General features: G+C 41.0%; 3 protein-coding genes across 6 annotated transcripts in view; 1 reads left to right on the forward strand and 2 right to left on the reverse strand.

The window, feature by feature from the left end:
- The first annotated feature begins 1,020 nt into the window (after positions 1-1,020).
- Positions 1,021-27,578, forward strand: LOC106089141 (coiled-coil domain-containing protein 102A). Of its 4 annotated transcripts, none has more exons than XR_009396429.1 (12): positions 1,021-1,130; positions 1,193-1,307; positions 1,381-1,491; positions 1,606-1,799; positions 1,861-2,057; positions 2,191-2,329; positions 2,385-2,478; positions 2,544-2,882; positions 2,939-3,046; positions 25,736-25,902; positions 26,078-27,044; positions 27,164-27,578. XR_009396429.1 is itself a non-coding variant. In XM_013254925.2 (12 exons), the coding sequence occupies exons 2-12, from the start codon at positions 1,236-1,238 to the stop codon at positions 27,170-27,172; spliced, it is 2,205 nt and encodes a 734-aa protein (XP_013110379.2). In that variant the 5' UTR covers positions 1,021-1,130; positions 1,193-1,235; the 3' UTR covers positions 27,173-27,578. The 4 variants fall into 4 exon arrangements, 3 of the variants coding, with proteins under 3 accessions (XP_013110379.2, XP_013110376.2, XP_013110380.2); XM_013254925.2 differs by having other exon boundaries at positions 26,078-26,852; XM_013254922.2 differs by having other exon boundaries at positions 26,078-26,852; positions 27,188-27,578.
- On the reverse strand, positions 10,199-11,919 carry LOC106089142 (glutaryl-CoA dehydrogenase, mitochondrial). The gene is made up of 2 exons (XM_013254927.2): positions 11,301-11,919; positions 10,199-11,188 (listed from the first exon to the last, which is right to left on the reverse strand). The coding sequence occupies exons 1-2, from the start codon at positions 11,764-11,766 to the stop codon at positions 10,395-10,397; spliced, it is 1,260 nt and encodes a 419-aa protein (XP_013110381.1). The 5' UTR covers positions 11,767-11,919; the 3' UTR covers positions 10,199-10,394.
- Positions 11,907-27,895, reverse strand: part of LOC106089140 (voltage-dependent calcium channel subunit alpha-2/delta-3) — a 172,083-nt gene continuing 156,094 nt past the window's right edge. The window contains exon 22 of the mRNA XM_013254920.1: positions 11,907-11,982. Within this exon, the coding sequence (XP_013110374.1) occupies positions 11,954-11,982 (29 nt within the window). The 3' untranslated portion in view covers positions 11,907-11,953. The remainder of the gene's footprint in view (positions 11,983-27,895) is intronic.

Below are 27,895 nucleotides of genomic sequence, written 5' to 3' on the forward strand. Positions count from 1 at the left end.
TGCCCGAGTCATTTTTGGCCGCAAATAGGGGCCTCGTAACAAAATGAACTATCATAGGGGCGTGGTATGGAAAAAAATAGGTATTTTGTAAGTAGAACGTAATTTCAGAAGTTTTCGAGGCTACGTTTAGTATTTCGAGCACACAACAAGCCGATGACTGGCTTAGGTTGTTGTTGTTATAGCAGTGTGTTATACATTGAGGCTCCAGCCTTGCCGATGAAGAACTCCATCGGGTCAATCCGGTACGTACAACCGGCTACCATGGGATTGACCGGCTTAAGTGTATATCCATAGTGGCATAGGGCGGATTACTATCTGCACCCTTTTTTAACCTAACCTAACCATAGCCTTTTTAAACATGTACTCCATACTGCAGAGCTCACTCACGTACGAAATAGCCCATGGCAACAAATTACGCTTCACGACATGCTGTTTTTTATATGGATGAGATGATCGTCTACTTCATGCATGGTTGAATTGAATAGGTTGGCTCACTTGCCCAGGTGATGGAATTGTCCAATTTCAGTGTTGGATTTAAAAAAATTAATAAATATGATATTTTATGCAATGCCGAGCTTGGGCGTCTGCGCAAGTATTTGTGAGTGGAATAATTGGAACTAGTCACTCTATCGGATCCCAGGATTCACTAATAGAAGGTTAGGTCACTTGCGGAAACACAAGTTGATAGGCCCCATGAACATCATTAAGGATGCCAAATCTTCTGATTGAAAATGTTATCAACAAGGAGAAAACGTAAGCAAAGAATGAATGTGAAATGAAAACAAGTTGACATCCTCAATGTCAAGTACTGCCAAAAATTGAAAAAAAATGTATGTCGGCTGATCGCTTGGCTTCACCTTATTCAATGATTCCTGGATCGATCCCTTCGATGAACGATTATGCACAATTTCAATCCCAATGTCTAAGCGATCCTTTATGAAAATAAAAAAATTCAATCGGCATATAGCGATACCGATACCACTCCAATCGAACAAAGCGAGTGATTAAACATCCATGTAATCGAAGTAGGTAGAGATAAATCGGACCGATAGTAAACAAAAATCTTTGATTCTATGGTTTTACAAGAAAAAACCAAATCTTGTTGAAAGTTAAGAATAATAGTAATCCAGGTTACTTCTGATCTTGCATATTTGATTGTCAAAGTGAATGTGAAGAAATTTTATTGTTCCAGGGTTCTGGTAAACATTTAAACCTGGGCAGAATAAAGAACGAAGATGGATCAGGGTTTGGTGAATAACACAATGACTGGGGGACGATATGGTGATACCGAATGGGAAGCTAGAGAGGTTTGTCCACAAATAAACATGAACTAAATCAGAAAACGCTAACGTTTTATTTCATTTATTACAACTATGTAAGTCTCAACGCCAGAGAGAGTTGGAAGAGGCCAGAGCAAGAGCTGCTCAAATGGAAAAAACTATGAAGTGGTGGTCAGACTGCACAGCAAATTGGCGGGAAAAGTGGAGTAAGGTAAACTTTATACACAAAACTCACAATTCCTTAGAGTGGAAGTGTATCCTGTAGTTACCAAATTGTTATATCAACACATACATATACACAATCGTATCCTTTTTTCGTTTGCAGGTGCGTAATGAACGTAACAAGGCCCGAGAAGAAACAAAACTATTAAGGACAAATTTAGAAATGGCCATGAAAGAAGCTAACTCCTACAAACGGGAGAAAAATGACTTGGAAATTCAAATTTCGCAACTGAAGAAGGAGATGGAAAAGGTTCATTCATTAATGATGAAACATGCTGGGCAATTTCACAAGACAGGGTATGTACAATTCCTCCGAAAATATTGTGAATGTATCAACAAAATATATATTTTATTTTAGTGTGGCTGATACAGGAGAAGAATCAGAGTCGAATATACGCGATGCTAACAATTCACCTGACATCTCTTCTGATGGCTTGAAAAATGTCAACAGCGAGGATGGTTTGGTTACAAAAGCTGCAGGAGGAGATTTGAAGGATTTAGATATCGAAGAGTTTATTCTCAAGGGTGCTGTACCTAAAATCATAACGGATATGGGTAAGATTTTATTGGTTATATTGCATAAGGTAACCCTGTAGGGACTTAATTAACTTTCAAACTCCTGTTTTCCTCGGAATTCTTCATTCTTCTGAAAACATATTGTGTCAATTGTTTTAAAATGTTTTTGTAGATGAGGTTTCTGCAGAGGAGAAGCGTTTGATACAGCAGCTTTCAAAGGATGACTTTGATGAGGATTACTTGCTGCAGAAAATATCCATGTTGCAACTTAGGCTTGATGAAGCACAAAAGACGGTGCAAGCAGAAAGGGAGTAAGTTAAAATTATTGGTTAAGTTGTAATCTTTAATAAATGAATAAATCCTTAGTGAAAAGCATGTTCTGCACAAAAACATAGAGAAGTTATCGTTGGAAATTCAGGAAGTACGAGATCGTCAGGAAGAACTAAGAGCTGCAAAACAGGTATGCAATGAAAAAATTTTTATAATAGCAACAAATAATTTTAAAATTTTTATTAAACTTACTAGGAAGCCGTTCGTGAGTTACTAACTTTGCAGGAATCACACCGGGCTGAGATGAGAATTATAAACAATTCATTGGCAGAAGAAGTTTCATCTCGTGAAAACTTAGAACGACGTTTAGGTGAGCTACGCACAGAGTTAGAAAGACTTCAGGCTGAAAATGCTTCGGAATGGGGCAAAAGAGAACGTTTGGAAACTGAAAAGTTGGGATTGGAGCGCGATAACAAAAAACTACGCACAGAAATACGTGATTTACAAGATAGGTCTGACCGTAAAGGTCGACCCTTGCCGGCAACTGATGTTGAAGTTCGCGCTCTGCAACAGGAATTATCCGAACGCGCTAAAGTGAGTGGTTTTATGTCAGAAATAAGCAAAACACAAACCAATTTTAAAAATTTCAGGAATTAAGTGAACTTAAAAGCTCACATTCAAAATTGAAAAAACTTTTAGCGGAAACTAATACAGAGTTGGGTCACGCCGTAAGACGGGCTGAGCAATATGAAGCGGAGGTAAATATTCTTCTCTTACTTTGAATTGAACAAAATGAATGCTCATATAAAATATCAAAAATGATCGCAACTGAAAAATGTGACCTCCCCCGGCAAACCAGAGTATTTCTGGCTCAATTACGATCCGGCAGGTATAGGATTGATGCCAACGTGCAGGGTGTGTCCCAATTGTGAAATGAGACCACACGTCATCTGTTTAACTGCCCAGCCAGACCCACTCGACTCCCGTGGAGTAGCCACAACTGCAATTAGCGGTATCGAGTGGAGAGTCTCAAAGAGAGACCGGGCGGCACCGGCTCTTGTATAAATACTGAGCGCCTTTGATGCTCGATATGACAAGGCGAGTTATTGGTCCTTTGGACCGGAACGAGTTTGCTCACCTACAGGCTCAGACCCAGAATCCTCTGGACACATCCCACCTTAGGTTAGATTAGGTTACAACAAAAAAATTCAAATGCAAATTTGCCCATGAACATTCCATTAAGGAACTGTGGAAAACTTCTCACAAATCAATGAGTGCTATCCGATTCAATTTAAAGCTCAATGATAAGGGACCTTCTTTTTATAGCCGAGTCCGAACGGCTGCCATACCAAATGGTAGAGTACCTCACAAATGTCGCCAGCATTAGGAGGGCATTATGAAATTTTCTGATGTTCCTGCCAGGATTCGAACCCAAGCGTTCAGCGTCATAGGCGGCTAACTTCTGTGCTACTATGAGCAACACGCAGGTTAGAACTCGATGCTACGATTTGTGGTGTTCGTCGTCATAACGAGAAGCTCAGCGTGCACAGGTTGCGGAATGCTTCGTATACGGAGTAGCTGCGGTTGCATCCGCGGATAATTAACGATATCGAGTGGAGAGTCTCAATGAGAGGCCTGCGGCATCACCTCTTGCATAAATGCTGAGTGCTAATGTTTGGTTAGGTTTAAGTGGCAGTCTGCCATCAGACTCACTTAGACGTTTTCGGCCATTGTGGTACCATAGGAACAAGAGAAAGAAGATGCCTTCTAGTTCTTACCGTTAAATCATACAGATCACTGTAAAAAGCCCAATAAAGTTCTCGAAGAAATGAGTTCGTCCCCAGCCTTTAAGTAAAGGTGGTGTTTCCGATTCAGATTCAGACAGCGACAGTGTCAACGAAACAGTCATCGCAGCCGAATCGAGAGATGAGGATAGCGGGATGACGGCAGAAGTGAGCGATGGCTTTGCTAAGCTCAAGCAGACCGAGAAAGCGATCCGGTGCACGACGAAGGAGAAAAGGGGTGTGTACCGGCAGCGCAATCGGGCGTAAGCGCAGGATGCTGGAAGGAATAGAACTTACAATCCAGGCACTTCTACGGAAGCTGAAAAGCGAATCAGATCTCCCGAAGAGCAAAATACTGCAAAGACGCTTATGAAGAAAATGATCTTCCCGCTTTCAAGTACTCCGGGAAGGCCAGCTCACAAAGGCAACGGTCTTCATCAAGGATGTGGGCGGCAAAATCGCGACGGAATGCATGATGGAAGTCTTAAACAAGCAAAACCAAGATTTGATCGTGGAGAAATAAGAGGTTTTCCACAGGGAGGAGAAGGAGGAAGAAACTCTCATTATGGTTGTCATACAGGATACACAATTTCCCCATATTGAGTCATCAGGTGGTGCTGTGACGGGACACTCGGGCCGATGACGAGGCATCAATCCCATGGCAGCCGGTTGTACGTACCGGATTGTCCCGATGTAGTCCTTCATCGGCAAGGCCTGCCGACTCAGTATACAACACACTGCTACAACAACAACGAGACAATCACCGACTCTCAATATTGGGAATACTAGCACAAACAAAGATCCTAATACTAAAACATCAGGCAATGCAGTGGAGAGAAACCCAACACAGCCTAACGAACAGGGACCCGACGACGAAATCATCAACGACTTTCTCGAGATAAACAAGACTAGGATGGATAAAGATCCTAATGCGGAAACATCAGGCAGTGCAGTAATAGAGAACGATGAGACCATAACCTACTCCCAAGAAGCCCATTTACTCAAGATTTGGAAGACTAGTATAGGCAAAGATCCTAATATTGGAACATCAAGCAGTGCAGGGACGGTAGACTCAATACAGCCTTGGGAACAGGAACTCAATGATGGAACCATTACCGACTACCAAAGATCCTAATATTAAAACATCAGGCAGTGCCGTGATAAAAAAACTCAATGCAGCTTCCATCTAATGGAGGACCAATAGTTGAGGTCATCCAGATAAACCTCCACCGGAGCGAGATAGCTACTCACGCTCTGATGCTGAAAATCCGAAATTCAGGAGCCATGGAGGACCCGGAACAAAGTTTCTGGACTGAACCATATAAACTTGCAATTATTCTATGCTAACACTGGTACTCGGCCGAGGTCCTGCGTTATTTGTCATAAAAATTTTAAATATGTATTTTCCCCAGAGTTGTCAACGTGGAATGCAAAAGTGATGAGAAAGGGAGGCGGTGGAGCATACCTGGAACCACTTTATCTGCCTTTCGACTCTCCGACACCGCCAGCCACGTCGGAGCTGCAACGGCTGGTGAGGAGGTGACGAGGTACTAATAGGGTGCGATGCAAACTCTCACCACATTTCGTGGGGTAGCACCAACACTAATAAGCGGGACCAAGCCCTGGCAGAGTTCTTGAATACTAGGTTGTCCTCTTCGAGAAAGAAAATCACTCCAAGAAAAACCCTGGATGACCGGGGAGATTTGCAACATTGGGAAATAGGTCCACAGACTTTATAACAGAGCACGTCGTAAAAAAACGAAAGTATATTGGGATACGTATTACACACGCCACAGTTGTTGTTGTTGTAGCCATATTTTCATGTGGAGGTGGCGATCCTCGTCAAGCTCCTATGTGAGCAAACTTGTTCCGGTCCAAAGGACCGATCGCCGCGGGAACAAGTTGACCATTTGTTATTTAAGATATTTCGGCCCGGCCTTTTAATGAGACTCTCCGCTCGATACCGCTGATTGTCCGCGACTGCCGTTGCAGCTACTTCTTAGATTTAGATTTATTTATTCGTTTTGTTTTCACATACAACAAGATAACAATGATCTTATAATTACAGTATGTCAGATATCAATGACATTCAGTGTAGCAAGAAATATGGATTAATATAAGTAACATATGATTTTACAGTTACAATTTTTTACACATAATTTTAGTGACATTAACAATAATAAGACTACCAGCGATTTTATAGGTTTGCGTTGCCAATAGATTGAAGATTTGATTGCAGAGAGTTCCAAAAGTGGATCGCATTGTATTGCCATTTCGATATTAGCAGACGATACCGTGGGGCGTTTATTAAAATCTTGCGAGTTTTCTACCAAATTGCAATTTTTTATGCAGGTACTCCGCACATCTCTCAAAGAACTTCCGTATGTAGTATTCCACTATCCGCAACCTGGGGGCGCGCGCGGTAGCTCGTAGCAGCAATGAACACCACACAGATCGCACCTCAATGTTCCCATGCACCATACCACTTCACGCGTTCCGTGATCGCCCGGATCTCCGCCTGCAGGACCGTATTATGGTCAGGCAGTCTAAAACAGATGTCAGCCCCTGGGTTCTCAATGTAAACCCCTAGGCCCACTCTGTCCTCAAGTTTTGATCCATCCGTGTACCAAATATCTTCCAGATGGCAATACTAGGGTTCCGTCAATCCAAGACTGTGCCGATAGCAGCAGTTCCTCGCACTCGTCTTTAAGGTTCATCTTAGGTGTCCGATCGGAAACCTCTCCCCTTCCAGGTTTCCTATCGTTGCCTCGATTATACCGCGATTGTATGAGCTGTTCCCATCCTCAATCCATTCTCCCATCGCCTTAAGTCTCATAGCCGCAGTGGCTGTCTCACACTTAATCTGTATGTCAATGGATCGGATATCTAGAATAGTCTCCAGTGCCCTAGTGGACGTGGTCTTCATCGCTTCGCCTTTTCCAAGACAACATTTTCTCTGAACCTGTTGTATGGTCCTTATGTTGCACTTTTCTCCACAACAGTCCACCAAACTACTGAGGCGTATGTAAGTATTGGTCTAATTACGCTCCTGTAGAGCCAGTGGACTATCTTTGGATTCAGGGCCCATTTCGAACCTACGGCCCGTCTACATAGTGTCCAACAGCTGTGAGCCTTCTCAGTACGCTCCTTAATGTGACACTTCCAATTCAGTTTCCTGTTTAAGATCACACCTAAGTATTTGACCTTGTCAGATATCGAAATTGTCTTATTGAGGAAAGGTGGTGCGTTAAATTGGCCAACCTTCATCTTCCTCGTGAACAGGCATATTTCAGTCTTCTCTGGGTTAACATTGAGATCTCTGGGTCGAGCCCAGACATGTGCAAGACCCTTTCGGCCCTTCTGCATAGCTCGTTCGGATCCTTACCCCTTTCCCTCAAATCCCTCCTCAGTCAGCATTCGTAATAGGTCATTTATGGTGGTCGCCCATAGGAGTGGCGATAAAATGCACCCTGTGGCGTGGCCTGTGCCACTTTCTCCCTTAAATTTGTGCCATGGGACTCACAATTTATCCACCTGTTCCTTAGCATATGGTTTATCCAGTCTGTAAGGACCGAATCCACCCGGTACTGATCTAAGGATTGGATCAGTGTGTCGGTCCGCACATTGTTAAAAGCACCCTCGATGTCAATGCACACCGCCAGTGTGTACATTTTGGCATCGAAAGAGTCTTCTATTTTATGCACAACCTCGTGCAGGACAGTCTCCACAGACCTTCCCTTGACATAGGCATGCTGTTTGTATTTGAGCAGTTCGCTTGATGTCCTACTCTTTATCATGGTGTCCACAATGCGTTCCATGGTTTTGAGTAGAAAGGACGTGAGGCTTATGGGTTTGTAGGCCTTTGGTGTCGCATAACTTGCCTTGCCAGGCTTGGGTATAAACACCACCATTGCCTCCTGCCAGGCTTTCGGAGTATATGCAAGTCCTAGGCACGCTGTGAACATTTTGGCCAGATGAGCCGCCAGATAGTCTTCCTCTTTCCTTCCGGTGGAGGTTTATCTAGATTACCTTAATCATTGGTCCTCGAGTAAATGCGCATATTGGGAGTAGGTAATTATCTTATCGTCTGCTCCCTGTTCTTTAGACTGCATTGACTTTCCTGTCACTGCACTGCCTGATGTCATCGTTTTATGTTTTTGCCTAGTCTATAAAGTCGGTAATGGTTCCATCGTCGGGTCCCTCTTCGTTAAGCTTTATTGGGTTTCCATTTCCTGTTCTGCCTGGTGTTTCAATACTAGGATCTTTGCCTATCTTAGCCTTCCAAATCTTAAGTAAATGGGCTTCTTGGGAGTAGGTGATGGTACCATCATTGGCTCCCTGTTTGTTGGGTTGCATTGAGTCTCCTGTAGCTGCGCTGCCTAATGTTTCAATGTTAGGACCTTTACCTATCCCAGTATTCCGAATCTTCAAGTCGGTGATGGATCCGTCGTTGGGTTCCTGTTTGTTAGGCTGTGTTGGGTCTCTCGCCACTGCACTGCCTGATATTTTAGTATTAGGATCTTTGCTTCTGCTAGTCTTTCCAATATTGAGAGATGCCGTGATTGTCTTGTTGTCGGTCCCCTGTTTGTAGGGCGGTGTTAAGTCACCTGCCACTGCATGGCCTGATGTCGAAAATGAAAATTTCTGCCTATTCTAGCGTATTCAATTTTGAAAAAACAGCTTTGTTCCTGTAGTGCGCCATGCCACAAAGAGAGTTCCTTCAAAGAAAAAATATATTTCTTTCCAAAAGTTTATAAGTTTTAACCCGCAGAATGTTAGAGAAGCAAAGAATGGTCAAACGTATATCCTGTGTCGCACCCGGTATTAGTAGTTCTTGTCGTAGGATTTCCGTAGACATTTCCATGTTGAGGCAGCGCTTCTCGCCTCGGGAACATTATGTCCATTGGATATTTAAAGGCGCCAAAAACTAGGTTTGTCAAATTGATAAAGGTGTCGTCCGGCGTCCGGCGAAACTTTCCGCTCGCTACCGCTGATTGTAGATGCAGATACTATGGAGCACTCCCCCACCTGGTAGCTCCCACCTTAGTTTCTCGTGATGACGATGAAATCCACAAGGTTCGGAGCTCAAAGTTCCAGACTGAGTATTGCTCATAGTCAATCCATGCTGAGGTCTGGCCTGACCTGAGGTCCAAACTCAGATATGCTCGTGCAGACCACCTTTGTCAGAAAACAAGGTTCTACCCGTGTGTAGACACAATAAAATGCTGTCTAAGCGGTGTCTACTGTATCAAAATTGCATGGTGTATCGCATGGCATGGTGCATCTATTTAGGAATTTCTCTTTTCATTATTTAATTTGAAGTTTATAATATTAAAATGTGGTAAATGAAAGAATATAATTAAGAAAACAGAGATATTTCGCTACATTGTTGATTTTTTATATGTGAATAATTTACAGATATTGAAACAGGTACTCATTATTCGGATCCAACGAACTTAAAAAAATATATATGGGGTACTATGCCATGCATAGAAGCTATGTAGAATCTTCTCTCCATAAAGTTGTAGTCTGCGGTGCGCCGTCCGACCTCGGTTATAAAAAGGACGTCCCTTATCATTAAGCTTAAAACTTAAATCGGATATGTGAGAAGTTTGACCCCTGTTTCGTATTAGAATGTTCTTGGGCAAATTTGCATTTACATTACTCATTATTATTATATGCATATATATATAATTTTGTCTCTCGCTTATGGTTAGGTGTTCAGAAACTTTGTGCATTTGTTTGCAACGCCATTTAAGTATACCAATAGACTAGAAATCACTTCCTGGTTCGAATAAACCATGTCTGTTCGCCTGTCTGTGTGTTTTTATCTTCATGTAAAAGTACAGTTCACGTTTTTTGTTCAGTTGCCATCAAATTTTGGTACAAGGACAAACAAATTATGAAAAAATCGGTTCAGATTTAGATATGTATATGTAGCTCTCATATCCATATCTTACATGTCATATGCTTTGGGATTGAAGCAGCAACATCTTTGGAGCGATCTTAACCAAATTTTAAATGCGATTTGTTTTGATGTCTCAGCATATTAATAAAAAAAAATATTTGTCGTTTTTTTTTAAAGGCATTTGAACTATTTAAAAAATGAAAAAAATAAACCAGGTATTATTATTTGAGCCGTTCAATATATTTATTTTTTAGTGATCAGTAGTTTTGAGTTTAAAATATATTGCCAATTATAATTTTTAATTTTATCGCTTAAATTCACACAGGTCGTAAAAGAAAATATTTAAACTTTAGTTTTTAATTTTAAACACAATGCTAAATGCAACCTAAAAACTGAGAAATTAAAAAAACGTTTTCAATTGGCGAATGCTGCTATACCGGTAATAGCACGACCCAAGATCAATGCATGAATATCATGTGTCCCTTCGTAAGTGTTAACAGCTTCTAAATTCATAACGTGTCGAATAATGTGATATTCGTCGGAAATTCCATTTCCACCCAACATATCACGCATAACTCGGGCAATATCTAATGCTTTGCCTGCATTGTTTCGTTTTATCATAGATATCATTTCGGGTGTGTGCAACTTTTTATCCTTCAGCCTACCGACTTGTAAACAGGCCTGTAATCCTAAGGCAATTTCTGTGCTAGCATCGGCGAGCTTCTTTTGGATTATTTGATTTGCTGCCAGTGGACGTTTAAATTGCTTACGATCTAGGGTATATTGTCTGGCAACTTCAACGCACGCCTCGGCGGCTCCTAATGCACCCCAAGCAATACCGTATCGAGCATTGTTAAGACAGCCAAATGGGCCCTTAAATCCAATAACATTTGGTAACAGATTTTCTTCGGGAACATACAAATCATCCATGAGTATCATACCGGTAGGCGAAGCTCTCAAAGAGAATTTTCCTTCGATTTTGGGTGTAGCTAAACCTTTTGAAGATTGTTCGCGTTCAATCACAAAACCACGGACTTTGCCATCCTCTGCCTTGGCCCACACTATCAGAACGTCAGCAATTGGTGAGCTGGTAATCCATGTCTTGGAGCCATTTAGTATGTAACATTTTGATTTACTATCATATTTGGCTCTCGTTTCCATGCCAGCCGGATCGCTACCATGATTAGGTTCAGTTAGACCAAAAGCACCTGTAAAATATGAAAATAACTTTTTCTTATCGCATATCACTTATCTCTCACTGAATGTGGGGTACTTTTATTCTATCTCTACTTTTATGATTTGCAAAATCACTTAACTTACCTATCAATTTGCCTTGAGCCATCCGCGGCAAGTATTTTTCTTTTTGCGCATCGGTACCGTAATCATAAATGGCTCCCATTGCCAGGGAACTCTGAACACTCATTGCAGAACGATAGGCTGAATCCACTCGCTCGATTTCACGAGTCAATAGGCCGTAAGCTACATTGGAGACACCAGCACATCCGTAGCCTGTCAGGGTGCAGCCCAATGCTCCAAGGCTCCCAATTTCTGCAATAATTTCTTTGTCGAAGGTCTCTTCCCTATTGGCTTTGGTCACTCGTGGCAGAAGAGTACTTTGACAGTAGCTACGGAATGAATCGCGAATGGCAATTTCATCTTCGGTCAGCTGAGACTCCAAATTCAGAGGATCTTGCCAGTTGAACTTCGGTCCCTCACTTGACTTAGTTGCAAATGTTGCTCTGGACACCAGAGGACGCAATTTCGTTATTAAATTCTTTGCCAGCATTTTGTTTTGTTATTTTACACAATTATCTTTTGTGTTAGATAAGTTCTTTTTGTTCAGTTCGCAGTGCACAACACACACACTCGCACATAAAATCAACTGAGCTCTTCCACCAGCCGACCGACCGACTGTTGTGCTTAGTTAGAATATTCTCCGCAAACTAAACGAAGGGGCTGCTTGATTGAGGCTACTATATGAGTATATTCAGTGTGCTGTTTTCTTGCGATATAAACATGTGTAGATTGTTATCAGGCCTTCTCTTCACTCGATTCTCTTATTATTTTAGTTTTACTAGTTTATAAATATTTGCTCTCTTTAATCTACTAGCATAAAAGTTTTTATTTGTACATATTTTTTTTTTTTGAATTGAAAGTTTATCTCTTATGTGAATGGTTTTTCTTGATTGTATGAATGATTTTAGTTGATTTAGAGATTAAAAAGAGAACACACCCACCTGCACTGTTGTTATGTACCTCTACTTCAACACCACACTCCAAGATTCCTTCCAATCTTCTGATAAGATTTGTCAACGCTCTTTCGTTGTAAACACGTATTCTATTGTTTCAATGTCGTCAGCTGGCTGATAAACTAAAAGCTGGTGTGTAACAATTGAGTTGCACATGTTTAACTTTTAAGAAAATGCAAAAAAACCCATCCAGCAATTCGCATTTAACTTTAACTAATGAATGTTGAAATATTTAAATTAAAAAAATTTGTATACCCTATTCGTCTAAGACCCCATAAAGTTTATACATATATTCTTGATCGTCTCGTTGTTCAGAATCGATCTAGTTATGTCCGTCCGTCCGTCTGTCGAAATCACGATAGAGGTCAAACGCGTAAAGCTAACCGCTTGAAATTTTACACAGATACTTAATCTTGATGTAGGTCGTTGAGGATTGCAAATGGACCATATCGGTTCAGATTTAGATTTAGCTCCCATATTAACCGATCTCCCGATTTGACTTCTTGAGCCCCTGGAAGTCTCAATTTTCGTCCGATTAGGCTGAAATTTTGGATATAGTGTTCTGTTACGAGTTTTAACAACTGTGCAAAGTACGGTCCAAATCGGTCTATAATCTGATATAGCCCAGATATAAACCGATTGCCCGATTTGACTTCTTGAGTCCTTACAAGCCGCAATTTTTGTCCGATTTAGGTGAAATTTTGCATGTAGTGTTTTGTTATGATTTCCAACAACTGTGCCCAGTACGGCCAAAATCAGTATATAACCTGACATAGCTCCCATGTATACCGGTCTCTCGATCATCCTTGTTCTCTTCCTAGAAGCTTTAATTTTTGCTGGTTTGACAGAAGTTTGCTATGTAGAATAAAATTATGCCCTACAAGTTAATTTATTTTGTATAAATTTACCAGTTGATAAAAAATAACGCATTTTCACGGTTAAAAAAGGCAATGGTTCATTTTAGTGGATTCTAATAAAATATAGATATCGCATATTCTGGGCTCAATCGCTTTTACCATTACTGATATATAATAAGTACATTTGCTTGTAACACCAATAACTAACTACAATAATTGATGAGTACACAGTTTGACACAGAATCACTTTCTGATTCGAATTAGCCATGTCTGTCCATTTTAAATTGTGTACAAAGTACAGATCGCAATTTCATCCGATCAACTTCAAATTTGGCACAAACATTTTTTGAAGCCATTGAGATTGGAAAACAAATTGGCTGAAATTTAGGTAAAGCCTATATATATGTTCGTCCCATCTTACTTATATTCCAATAATGTGGTTAATTGTCAATCGATTGTCTCGAAATATGGCAAATAGGAATATAATATCTCTTTGAATTCATGCTGAATTTTAAAGAAATCAATTTATCATGTTTTCAAGTTTTTTGCCTGTTAGGGCGAGATCATTAAATTTTACAATTTTTGTTTGTGTCTCCTTCGAGACGAGCTCAATGATCGGAGATGCAAATGGAAGAGGAAAGCCAACGATAGCAACACACGCCAACCACTATGGGAGGCGTTTCGTTTTTGGTTAGAAAACTTTTCAACCATATTAGGTGTGATGGCTTCAAGGGCTGTATTTGTATTTGAATATGTTGTATTTGAATCGTTGATATGTTGTATTTGAATCGTTGATATGTTGTATTTGAATCGTACATATTTAATTGCGAAAACGCATCTATGGTACAATTACCACATTAACCAAGCCCGACAACCCTGCTTATTAGCTGTACTTTTTCCAATGCATTTATTTTTGTGTAATGGCAGACATTTTGTCTGTGGTAATTACACTTCTTCCGTATCACTCATGATTTTGATCATCTGTTGAAGTTGTATTGATGGCTTCGAACGCTAAGACAATAGCACTAGCTCCCGCTGTTGCTCCGTGTGCCCAGGTTCGAATACTGGCCGGGCTCTGCCGAATTTTTCATTTTTTCAAGTTTTTTGCCTGTTAGGGCGAGATCATTAATTTAGATTTCGATATTGCTCCCATATACACAGAGATGGTCCGTATGACGATTTTTAGGATTACAGTTTGAAGTGGTTAACGTCATATCTTATATATAAAAATCAATTTGTGTTTGTTTGTAGGTTTGTTTGTTTGTGTGTTCCTTATAGACTCAGAAACGGCTGAACCGATTTAATTGAAATTTTCACAGATGGTACATAATGACCCCGTGGTGAAAATAGGATACTACATTTTATATCTGAAGGGGGAGCGGACCCTCCCCCTTACCCTATCTTTCAGAAACGCCAGATCTCGGAGATGGGTTGTGCGATTTAAGCGAAATTTTGTGTGCTCTTATAAAGTACCCTAAAAATAAAAATTTGGTATCCAAATTTCGGGTGGGGTACCTAGGGGGGCCGCCCAACCCTAAGACCTCCCAAACATATATTTAGGCCAATCACGACAATATGGGACTCAAATGGAAGGTATTTAGGATAAGAAAACGTATCTAATATCCAATTGTCGGACCAAGTGCTAGGGGTACCACCCCAAGCCCCAAAACACACCGGACATATTTACCGACCATGGCAATATGGGACTCAAATGAAATGTATTTGCGAGTAGAATACGAATCTGATATCCAAATGTGGCACCACGTTTCTGGGGGTCCACCCCTTCTCCAAAACACCCCCCAAACTGGACTTATTTACTGACCATGGGAATATGGGGCTTAAATAATGTAGAATACGAATCTGATATCCAAATATGGGACCAAGTGTTTGGTGGCCGCCTCTCACCAAAAAAATCCCCCAAAGGGGACAAATTAACGACCATAGCAATATGGGGCTCAAATGAAAGGATTTTGGGAGTAAAGCACGACTTTGATATCAATATTCGGGAAAAGTGTCTATGGGGCCACGCCACCCCCACAACACCACCCAAATAGTAAGTATTTTCTGACTATTGCAATATGAGGCTCAAATAAGAGGGTTTTAAAGTGGAACACGAATCCGATATATATTTTCAGGCCAACTCACTGAGTGGCCGCCTATCCCCCAAAACACCCCCCAAAGCGGTAATTTTTGCCGACTATGGAAATATGGGGCTCAAATGAAGGATATTTGGGAGAAGACCACGTATCTGATATCAACATTAGGGGCCAACTGTCTAGCGGACGTCCCACCACCATAACAACCCCCAAATAGGACGTATTTGCTCACCAAGACAATTTGGGTCCTAAAGAGAGTGGAGCTAAATATTCATAGTTTTTAGGGCCAATACCCCAAACCGGACAAATTTGTTGACTTTTGATTAGAAAACGAATTTGATATCCAATTTTGAGGGCAATGGCAATATAGGGTTCAAATAAATTATATATAGATATATGAGAATAGAGCACGTTGGTGATATATTTTCCGGGCTTAGTGTTTGGGAGACCACCCAAATCCCCAAAACACCCCTTAATCGGGCATATTTACCGACCATGTCAATGTGGAGCTTAAATGAAAGGTATTGGGGGGTAGAGCAAGAATTGATACCCATTTTCGGGACCAATTTTCTGGGGGTCTACCCCTTTCCCAAAATACCCCACAAACAGCAATTTTTTAGTGACCATCGCAATATGGGGCTCAAAAAAGGTATTTGGGAGTAGAATACGAATTTGATATCCAAATGTAGGACCATGTATTTAGGGCACCACCCCTTTCCCAAAACACCCGTCTTTTTTCGTCATGGGAGAGGCACATCCCGGAGTGCCTTCTCCGTATGCTTCTGGTCCGTGCCGGGATTGAAAAGAACCCCGGACCCTGGTTCTGTTCCGTTTGCCAGAACCGCCTTCATCATCGGTCAGTGTCGGTGAGGTGTAACCGGTGCTTGGAGTGGGTACATTTCCGTTCTTGCTCTGGCCTAACCTCGCTACGGGAGTATAGTCATACTGGCTATGTCGCTAGGTGCTGTGCGAACATAGCCAGCAGTGGGTCACAAGCGTCGCCGTCGTCGCCTTCAACGTCCTCGTCGTCGGACTATGTGACCCCCCGACCTCTCCCGTACGGCAATTTATGCAACGACAGCACCCTAGCCCTACTATTGCCAGGCCAGTGTCGGGAAATGTATCGTTCTTGCAGTTAAACTGCAATGGACTGCGAGGCAAGATTGATGAGATTGTAGATTTCATGAGTCGGAAGTGCATATCGGTCGCAGCGATCCAGGAGACAAAGCTGACTAACACCTGCAGCTTGCACAGTTGTCACGGCTACAATGTGCTACGTAAGGATCGCTCAAGGAATGGAGGTGGGGGATTGGCCTTCGTTATACATCATTCCGTGCAGTATAGACCTATCTCGCCTGCGCTTGACGCTAGTGACCCATACATGGAATGTATGGGGGTAGCTGTCAGGTCTGGTACTGCCGAGATAGAGATATACAACGTGTATATACCGCCGGTTGGTAGCTGTGTCCCGATTAATGGCCAGGCCTACAGCCCCGACATTAGTGGGCTGCTATCTGGCCATAGTCGTCTGGTTCTGGGGGATTTTAATGCACATCACTCGTCATGGCATTCTCCCCTAGGTAACGACCAGCGTGGCATAGCTTTGGCAGAGCAGATAGATAGCTCCACGTTTTGCACGGTGAATGAGGATGCCCCCACTAGGATTACGAGGAGGTGCAGCAGCTCGCCAGACATCTCAATCGCATCCCCTGATCTCCTGAGTGACGTATCCTGGCAAGCCGTCATCTCTTTGGGGTCAGACCACCTCCCCATAATCCTCACCATCGACCGACCACCCGACTTCATAACCTCTGAGCGCCGGACGTTCATCAATTACAAGAAGGCCAATTGGACTGGCTTCAGAGAGTATGCCAATCGCCGCTTCAATGAACTGCCACCCCCCTCTGATGTGCTTGTGGCCGAGAGGAAATTCCGAGACATCATCAACGCAGCAGCCGCTCGCTTTATACCAGCCGGTCGAATACCGCAAGTGCGACCCAATTTCCCGGCGCAAGCAGTGGTACTCGCAGACGAGCGTGATGGGATTCGTGCTATGGACCCCGCTAACCCTAGAATCAACGAGCTGAATCTGGAAATAAACAGGGTAGTCAACGAACATAAGCGGAATTTGTGGCTGGAACACTTGGAGCAATGTAACTTAGGCACCGGTGCAGGCAAATTGTGGGCCACTGTTAAATCTCTCTCGAACCCCGGTAGACGGGACGACAGGACCTCAGTCACTTTTGGCGAGTTAACCGTGACTGATCCGAAGAGATGCGCCAGGTTGTTCAACCGTCAATTTATTGTGCATCCCGAGAGAGACAGGGCAAGGAGGAGAGCCATTCGCCGTATTCGTGGTCTCCGAGCCGATGAACAGCCATCACAATTTACCGTGGGAGAAGTTACGAATGTCATCCGTGGCGCCAAACCTTCCAAGGCGTTGGGCCCCGACGGAATCTCTACATTGATGCTGAAGAATCTGGATTTACCTGGAGTTGAGTACCTTACCACAGTCCTTAACCTGTCATTGAACACTCTTATAGTTCCCGATGTCTGGAAAATGGGCAGAGTGATCCCGCTACTGAAGCCTGGTAAGGACCCGAGTTTGGGGGAGTCGTACAGACCGATCTCCCTTCTCTCACCAGTGGCTAAGACGCTTGAGGCATTACTCCTCCCGAGCCTCGTAGGAGAATTTCCATTCGCCGAGCATCAACACGAATTTCGGAGACTGCACAGCACAACAACAGCTTTGCATGCCATCACCACACACATTTGCCGTGGCTTCAATCAACCCAGGCCATGTGATAGGACGGTCCTCGTGGCACTGGACCTATCGAAGGCATTCGACACGGTCAGCCATGCCAAATTATTTTAGGACATCGCCAACACGTCCCTCCAGCCAGGCCTGAAACGTTGGGTCGCGAATTATCTGTGTGGCCGCCAGTCATTTGTGGAATTTAGGGATAAGAAGTCAAAACACCGTAGAGTGAAACAGGGAGTTCCCCAAGGTGGGGTGATATCTCCGGCTCTGTTTAACCTCTACCTTTCCTCCATCCCACCTCCTCCAGACGGCATAGAGATCGTATCATATGCGGACGACTGTACGATCTTGGCATCAGGCCCCCCACCCATTGATGACATCTGCGATAGGTTGAACGTCTACCTCAACGAGCTTGCCTCATATTTCGCTGCAAGAAATCTGAAGATATCCGCCACCAAATCTTCAGCCACACTGTTCACTACAAATACGCGTGAGGTGAATTCTGAGCTGACTGTGATGGTCGATGGAGAATTGATTCCGACCATCAAGTGTCCCAAAATACTTGGCGTCACATTTGACAGCTCCTACACTTTCTCCCCACATGCCACAGCAATCTGCAATAAAGTCAAAAGTAGAAACAAGGTCCTCAAGTCACTCGCTGGCAGCACTTGGGGTGCAGACAAAGAAACCTTGTTGACCACGTACAAAGCAATTGGCCGGTCTGTGGTAAGTTATGCAGCGCCAGTGTGGTCACGTCAGCTTTGTGACACGCAGTGGAATAATATTCAGATCTGTCAGAATGCCGCCCTCCGAACTGCGACGGGCTGCCTCCTTAGTTCTCATGTGGACCACCTCCACCAGGAGACAAAGATCCTACCAGTGCGAAGACATAACTACATGCTGTCTAAGCAATACCTTTTGGGCTGTTATCGCAGAAATCATCCAAATCATCATCTTGTGGATAGATACCCACCGCCCAGAAGCCTTAAGGTAGATCTACATGATCTAGAGCGTGAGGTCCAGCGCTACAAGAGAGAACCTCTAGATCAAGCGGCATATCAAGCGGGTCTGAACAACATTCATGCAGACACGGTAGCAGACGCGTTAACTGGCTACCGGGTGAATGTAGTCCTTGGAGTACGACCGCCACCCATTGCACCCGAAGAAATCGACCTCCCCCGGCAAACCAGAGTGATTCTGGCTCAACTACGTTCCGGCAGATGCAGCCGCCTCAATTCCCACAGAGCTAGGATTGATGCCGACGTACAAGATGTATGTCCCGACTGTAACCAGGGACCGCACGATACACGTCACCTGTTTAACTGCCCGGCCAGACCCACTCGACTCAGACCCAGATCCCTGTGGACGCACCCCATCTTAGTCGCGGAGTTCCTGGGTCTTGACACTCAACAGAATCAAGCAGACGAAAGATAGTACACAATAAACTGCTACAACAACAACAACAACCCCCAAAAAGAAAAAAATTTCGACCATGCCAATATGTGGCTCAAATGAAAGCTTTTTGCGATTAGAAAACGAATTTGATAACCTATTTTGAGGCCATGTGTTCGGGGGACGCCTCATCCAGTAAACTCCTCTTAAGCAAATTGCAATATGGGGTTTAAATAAATGATATTTGTGAGAAGAGCAGGATGCTGATATTTTTTCAGGGCCAAGTAACTGGGGGACCACCTCTCCGCCGAAAACACCACTAAATCATAAATTATGAGAATATCGGGCTGAAATGAAGTATTTTAAGAATGGAGTACATCTACACCCAAACTTAAGTTCGTAGACAAATAAAGATCATATGGAATTCAGATAAAGGCATTTATATTGTTCAACTCTTAGTAAAGTAAGCATGGTATTTCACTAAAAGATCTTCGAAAATAAATATTCCAAGGAAAATTTTGTTCCATATAAAATAAAAGAAGGCGCATCGGAGCGGGCCCGGGTCAGCTAGTACTTGTATAAAATGTACTAAACGGCATTAACCTCGAAAATCCTCTGATACTTGTTTAATTTGGACATCATGTCGTTCAAGGCGTATTTAATAAGGTGGACGCCTCAGCACAGCTGATAGAACTTGATATGTTAGTTTATTTTTAAATTCGCAGTGTATTATAACTTTGTGCATTTGTTTGCAACGCTAAGAAGGAGACGAGCTAGACCCTTTGTTAAGTATACCGATCGGTTTACAATTACTTCCTGATTCGATTTAGCTATGTCCGTCTGTCTGTCCATGTATACTTGTAATCAAGGTACAGGTCGAATTTTTTGTCTGATTTCCAACAAATTTTGCACATGTAATTTTTTTGGCCCAAAGACGATCGCTTTTGGCAAAAATCGTTCCAGATTAACATATAGCTTAGATATATATCTTTCACCCGATACTGTGTTTAAGGCTGTAGTAGGAACAATTTTAATCCGATTATTACCAAATTTTGCATAAGATATTTAAATTTTGCATAATTTCATCAAAATCAGTCCAGATTTAGATATAGCTCACATTACATGGACTTAATTTTTTTTCATTTCGTAATCTACTCCCTAATATTGGGTTGCCCAAAAAGTAATTGCGGATTTTTCATATAGTCGGCGTTGACAAATTTTTTCACAGCTTGTGACTCTGTAATTGTGTTCTTTCTTCTGTCAGTTATCGGCTGTTACTTTTAGATTTCTTTAGAAAAAAAGTGTAAAAAAAGTATATTTGATTAAAGTTCATTCTAAGTTTTATTGAAAATGAATTTACTTTCTTTTAAAAAATCCGCAATTACTTTTTGGGCAACCCAATACATTTCATTTGACTCCCACATAGACATGAACGTTCAATATTTTTTGGAGGTATTTGGGGGTTAAATCGGCGGCGCGCTGGGTACTCAGACTCACATTATAATATCATATTCTTATTCTACTCTCTTATACTTTAATTTGATAACCAAACAAACACAAATTGATTTTTATACATAAGACTAGCCGAGCCCGGCCCGCTCCGCTGAGCTGAGCTCATTTTAAGCACGCGAAAAAAATGTTTCTTAATTTAATTTTAAAATTTTTACACGTTTTAATTAATCAGATTTTTCTCCAAAATTCTTTTTTCGACAGAAATTGTTTATTTATATCTATTGCAAAGATTGGCACTCAAAATACCCAAAACTCCAATTGTTAAGGCCCGCCTTAAGCTGAGTATGCAGCTCTAGCAAAATTTTCGTTTGCAGCCAAGGCACTTATGTCGCCGCTAAAAAATAGTTGTGTAGATCACAAGATGACGACAAACATCGATTTAAAATTTTGACCGAATTTTAATCATTTTTGGCTAATAAAGTACATATGTGCAGTAATTAATCATTTTTATTTGCAAATAACTTAATTTCGTCTTGAATGGAGCTTCTAAAATATACATTTTCATTCGTAGTTGCAAGAAAAAATTCACTTATGCCTATTATGTCACCCTGCTACGCAAAGAAAATTTCATTTGAGCTGCGTACCTGCAAAAGAAATTTGCGGTAACGGTAACGAAAATTTGGTTTAGGATACGTCAATGCATTTCTTATGGTAACGAACATTTCGTCAGAGGTGCATACTGCTCTTTAGTTTGGGAAAGTTAAAAAGTAATATCGCAAACAATCGCAACTAAATTCCTATATTTTACTTTTATACCCACCACCATAGGATGGTGATATACTAATCTAGTCATTCCGTTTGTAACACTTTGAAATATTCGTCTAAGACCCCGCAAAGTATATAAATTCTTGATCCTCTCCACGTTCTGAATCGATCTAACCATGTTCGTCCGTCCGTCTGTCGAAATCACGATAGAGGTCGAACGCGTAAATCTACCTGCTTGAAATTTTATACAGATACTTAATATCGGTGTAGGTCGTTGAGGATTGCAAATGGGCATTATTGGATTAGATTTAGATATAGCTCCCATATAAACCGATCTCCCGATTTGACTTCTTGAGCCCCTGGAAGCCGCAAATGCTATCCAATTTGGCTGAAATTTTGCATGTGGTGCTCTGTTATGACTTTCAACAACTATGCCAAGTACGGTCCAAATCGGTCTTTAACCTGATATAGCTCTCATATAAACCGACCTCCCGATTTGACTTCTTGAGCCCCTGGAAGCCGCAATTTTTGTCCGATTTGGCTGAAATGCGATGTTCACTTATGACTTCCAACAACTGTGCCAAATACGGTCCAAAGCAATCTATAACCTGATATAGCTCTCATATAAACCGGTCCCCGGATCATCTTTTTCGGTTTCCAAAAGCTTAAATTTTGCTGGTTTGAAGTTTGGTATGTAGAATTAATTAATGCCCTTCAACTAAAACTATTTTGTATGATTTTTTATCCTAATCCATGGTGGTGGGTTCCCAAGATTCGACCCGGCCGAACTAAGCAGGCTTTTACTTGTTCTTTATTCAAAGGACCGATAGGTTGTCATAACAAAGATAAATGCTGATCAATTTGACCACTCTGCCCTCTCTCTCGTGTTGGCGTCTCCATTCAGTTGATTCAATTGAAAACAGCCAATAGATGGCGCTCATTTAAATGTTAGTGCTGTCATCGACAAAGGAAAGGTATAGACTTTAAAACTCGAAATGTTAACAAATTCTCCATTCCATGTTGCCCCGAATCCTTGTGCAATCACAAATAAACGACTGAGAATTTGACTTTTTTCCATCTGTTAGAGCTGTTTTGAACATATTCGAGAGTGATCTGGGATTCACTTTTCCCCTCAAATCAATTTGTTATTATCACACAAACAAAAAGTCCAAATTAATTATTCGTTGTAAGATAAATTTTTGATTTCATCTATGAAATATGATGATTAAAATTTTGGATATTTTGAAACTTAACGTGATAATAAGCAATTGAGTTCAGGGGAAAAGTGAAACCCAGAACACACCCAATTGTTATGAGTCTATAGAATTCCTTTGTCTATGGCGCTACACGCTTGGAGTGGCTTAGCGCCTATAACTTTGATCATTATGTGGCAGTTATCTATAAGTGACTATTACAAATTGTAAATTTTGCCCATGAACATTCCACTAAGGAACAGGGGCAAACTTCTCACATATCAATGAGTGCAGTCCGATTCAAGTTTAAGCTCAATGATAAGGGCCTCCTTTTTATAGCCGTCTCCGAACGGCGTGCCGCAGTGCGACACCTCTTGGGAGAGAAGTTTTACATGACATAGTACCTCACAAGGTTGCCAGCATTAGGAGGGGAAAACCACCGCTCAACATTTTTCCTGATGGTTTCGCCAGGATTCGAACCCGTTCAGGGCTATAGGCGGACATGCTAACCTCTGCGCAACGGTGGCCTCCGAGTAGAATACGAATATGGTTTCATTTGCATTTTCCTATTCTACTCTCCAATACATTTCATTTGATATCCATCCCGGCATGGAACTTTGAGCTCCAATCTGTGTGGTGTTCTTCGTTATCATGAAAAACTTAGCTGGGAGCTATCGGAGGCGTCCACAAGTTGCGGAAAGTGGAATGCTTCATACGGAGTAGTTGGAACTGCAGTCGCGGAAATCAGCGGTACCGAGTGGAGAGTCCCATTAAGAGGCCGAGTGGCAGCGTCTCTTGCTTAAATACTGAGTGCCTATCATGCTCGATACGACAAGGCGAGTTATTGGCTCCTTTAAAAAAGTGATTACAATGTAATGGGAATCAACAGCGAGTAATAATAAATTTAGCGCCATCTATTGGGGGATATTAATTATTTAAATAGCAACGACAACACGAACAAAGAAATAAACTTTGTCTGTTTCCGGTTTTTTTTAACCCTGCTACGCTGGGACAAGCTTCTACAATAAGCTTTCTAGATAAAATCTATATATATAAATAAAAATGTGTGTTTGTTTGTTTGTATGTTTGCTCGTTTATTTGTGAGTATGTAATTTTGTTTGTTCCTTATAGACTCAAGGAGGTAGGGCCAGGAAGGAGGTATATATATATATATATATATATATATATATATATATATATATATATATATATATATATATATATATATATATATATATATATATATATATACAAACACACATTTTTATTTATATATATAGATTTTATCTAGAAAGCTTATTGTAGAAGCTTGTCCCAGCGTAGCAGGGTTAAAAATAACCGGAAACAGACAAAGTTTATTTCTTTGTTCGTGTTGTCGTTGCTATTTAAATAATTAATATCCCCCAATAGATGGCGCTAAATTTATTATTACTCGCTGTTGATTCCCATTACATTGTAATCACTTTGTCTATTTTTTAATTCAATCGAAACTACACTTTGCAATTTTTGCATAAATACTCTACAATTTTGGCATAAATATCAGAGAAAGTTTTCAGCATTGGTTATCCTTTTAATGTGAGTTGTGATAATTGAGAATAATTAAGTCTTTTCAGTACAAAACCGTAGTGCTTATCGACACGCCACTTGGACTAAACTATAAAAAGGAGGATTCTTATCGTTGAGCTACAATTTCAATCAAACCCGCTCCGCTTACAAAACGCGGAAAAAATTTTACTTTAATATGCAATTTAACCTACTCTCCAATAGCTTTGATTTTGTGTTCCTTTTTGGGCTTTCCCTTGTAACTGTTAAGCACAATCTTGGATGTTCGTACTCTACTAAGCAAATACATCTTGCTTGATTCCCATACTGCCATGATTGGTCAATTAGCCTATTTGCGGTGGTTTTAGAAATATAACCTTCTCCCAGATGCATTGACCCAAAATTAACTGTCATAGTAAATTTCTATTTGTCAAATATCATACTGTTATGATCAGTCAATATGTCTGTTATGAGGGCTTTGGCGGCCCCACAGATACTTGGACTCAAAGTTTACTATCAGATTCGCGTTCTACTCCAAAAACCTTTAATTTGGTCTCATATTGTCATGATAGGTCAATATTTCTGTTTGGGACTTGTTCGCGGTGCGTGTTATGGATGTGGGGTAGCTCCCAGACACTTAGTCCCGAAAGTGAATATTAGTTTCGTGCTCTACTCCCAAATATCTTTCATTTGTGCCCCATACTGTTACGGGCGTGTAATATGTCCGGTTTGGGGCGGCCCGTCGTTACTTGAACCCAATGTCGTATTCGTATCCTACTCTCCAATACCTTTTATTTGATATCCATATTGTTCCGATCGGTCCACTTTTTATTGTGGATGGTGTTTTCGAGGTAAGGGAGAGGGTCCGCCCCTTTAAATATCAAAAAATTATATAGTCTATTGTTCTTTCTTGGCCATATTCGAAATCTACTTCTGAATGCCTTTCATTCGATTCCACTTTGCCCCGATCGGTCCATTTTTGATATTGGCGGTGCTTTTGATTTCGGGATGGCCCCCTAGATACATGAACCCAATTTTTATTATGAAATTCGTATTCTTCTCCCGAATACTTTTCATTCGCGTTCCATATTGTCCCGATCGGTCATCGGTGGTGTCAGACTAAATCACGATCTAGGAAACCAGTAAATGCTTTTAACAACAACAACACACAATTCCATGGTAGCTGGTTGTACGTACCGGCTTGAATCGATGAAGTCCTTCATCGGCAATGGCTCTCCTTCGGTCTGCTAGCTGACAATATCTAATGGTATGAACAGTTATGGTTTCAAAATAACTTCTTGATTCAAAGCGTTATTGGCCCCTTGCGATCAGTTGGAAATTTGTAAAACTAATAAATTTATTAATTGTGAAATTTAAAATTATGTTTCATTCGCCATGAACTTGGAATGTTTTTATCTAAATATTTATCAATTCTTTATATATCCTAGGTAAAACGCTTACGCCAACGAGTAGAGGAACTAAAGCGTGAATTAGCGTCGGCTGAAGACGAACTAGATTCTGCCGTTAACCAAGTGAGACGTTTACAACGATCCAATGATGAGCTGGTTGGTCAAAGTGAGGGATTGCAAGTGCAAATACAACATCTTCAAACAAGGTTTGGAAACTCAAGCAAAAAAAGACTTCACTTTAATTTCTTTCGTATGAAACAAATAATTTAACTTAAATTAATTCTCTAATCTATGGAATGCTGCTGGAATTGGCATAATCGATTTTTCTAACATTTTCTAATATGCATTAACTTTCTATAAAATTACTATGCAATATGTAAGACATATACCGAGTCCCCAATTGCGTGGTGGTGGAAGTTTTAATGGCGTTCAGCTACGCAGCAAAATTGCGGTTGAAATACCGAGCGAATGCTTGCCCAATATTAATGATCTGCGTCAGATATTCGATGATGGACCTTCTCAAATTAGTGTTGGGCTTCGTCATTCCACCGGTGGCGAGGCTTCGTCCAAACGATCAAGCCACACTGAACGTACTCTGTTGCAACAGCAACAATCTAGTAATTTTTTTGACGCTAAGACATCGCATGTCGAAGAGAACATTTTCGAATCAAAAAGCCGCAATTTGGAATTTGAAAGGGCCAAACAGAAATTTGATAATCCATCGCATTTACATCACCAACATCATCACCACCAGCGCGAACAACGTGAACGATCGTCCGGAAGACATGGTGGTGGGCAAAACTCCAATGGCGGTGCCGGCAGCTGCAACGGTAGCGGTGGCAATCAGTTAAATACTCCCAACAATCGGGCAAATTTGGCGTTGCCTTTGAAGTCGAGCACTGCTATTGGCGGCAACAACATGGCTAATTCAAATTCACCTAATTTGAACACAAATTCATCAAATCTTTCGAAAGACGACATTAATCGTCAATTATTCGAAGACCATTCGCGTTCTTCGACTGTTGGTGGTACTGGTGTTGGTGGCGTAAATGCTGACTCAAAATTCTATCAAAAAGATAATATAAATTCGGCTCCTTCTGGAAATTACTCCAGGAACAGCATTAATCTAGATGGTCTTAAAGTATCTGACGATGAGGTAAGTTCAACCCCTAATAATTGCTATAGTAGGAACAAGAAACAAAAATTGGCTGGTTTGTGCGTACGGTAATACTTTTAATATGTTTTTTTATTTTATACGGGTATATAAGTATATGTGGTTTTAATTTTGTTTGCTTTGTTTTGTTTGTTTTTTATATAAATAAAAAATTGCTTATCTGATCTGATATTTGTAAGTATTGCATCTTATCAACCAAGTAAAATGTTTTTTAATTAAAGTAAATAATATGCTCGCATGCTGAATTGTTATACTCACATTTTAACTTTCTTCCATTTTCTTTGTTCCCTCAGACTCCGTAATTATGGATCAACAAGTCTTCTACTCGACGAAGAAACAGAAGGAAACAGTGAATAAAGGTGCAGGCTCTCACCTACATCCAGCCCTCTCCAACAGTTTAAAAGAAAGTAGAAACAATATGAAATGAATTGCCTAACTCAGGCAAATGCAAATAACAATTCCTTGTATTCTTTTAAGTATTATACAACTCATTCATAATTATTGTAAGTGCATTTTTCGTTCTCATCCGTCATTAGTCTCGTCATCCTTTTTTACTATACACTGACTCAACTCAAAATTTAAATGTGCATGTATTTAAGTATGTCAAATATAATGCAAATGCATTTTAAACGTATTCAAAAAATATGTATTGGAACCAATTCGAAGTAAACTTATGAATTATAAAATATATAACATAACAAAACAATAGCCCTATATTATGTTCTATTCATATTTATATGTTCATATATGGTGAGTAAATGTGTACAAAAGATATTAAGTGGCATAGAATTGTTAATGTTGCGTTTTCATTCTTTAGCTTGGTTCTGTTAAATATCCAGGAATTCAGTGATTTGAGTAGAATACCTTCAGAGGGATCTGGGTTTGGATTAGCTGAGCCAATGAAGTGAGCTGGAACGTATTTGACCTAGTACTATTTTGATTAACTTCTTCAGGTGCTGCGGACGCCGTCCATTGGTCTCCAAAAAGTAAAGTAAAGTCAATCTCTTTAGGAGTTGAGGCGGCGA

This window comes from Stomoxys calcitrans, chromosome 1 (assembly GCF_963082655.1).
Source record: "Stomoxys calcitrans chromosome 1, idStoCalc2.1, whole genome shotgun sequence".
Taxonomy (NCBI): Eukaryota; Metazoa; Arthropoda; class Insecta; order Diptera; family Muscidae; genus Stomoxys; species Stomoxys calcitrans.

Coding starts and splice junctions, on each gene's coding strand:
- LOC106089142 (XM_013254927.2), bottom strand. CDS start 11,766: ATGCTGGCAAAGAATTTAATAACGAAATTGCGTCCTCTGGTGTCCAGA. Junction 11,189..11,300: donor GGCTCAAGGCAAATTGATAG/GTAAGTTAAGTG, acceptor CATATTTTACAG/GTGCTTTTGGTCTAACTGAA.
- LOC106089141 (XM_013254922.2), top strand. CDS start 1,236: ATGGATCAGGGTTTGGTGAATAACACAATGACTGGGGGACGATATGGT. Junction 2,058..2,190: donor TAAAATCATAACGGATATGG/GTAAGATTTTAT, acceptor ATGTTTTTGTAG/ATGAGGTTTCTGCAGAGGAG. Junction 3,047..25,735: donor CTGAGCAATATGAAGCGGAG/GTAAATATTCTT, acceptor TATATATCCTAG/GTAAAACGCTTACGCCAACG.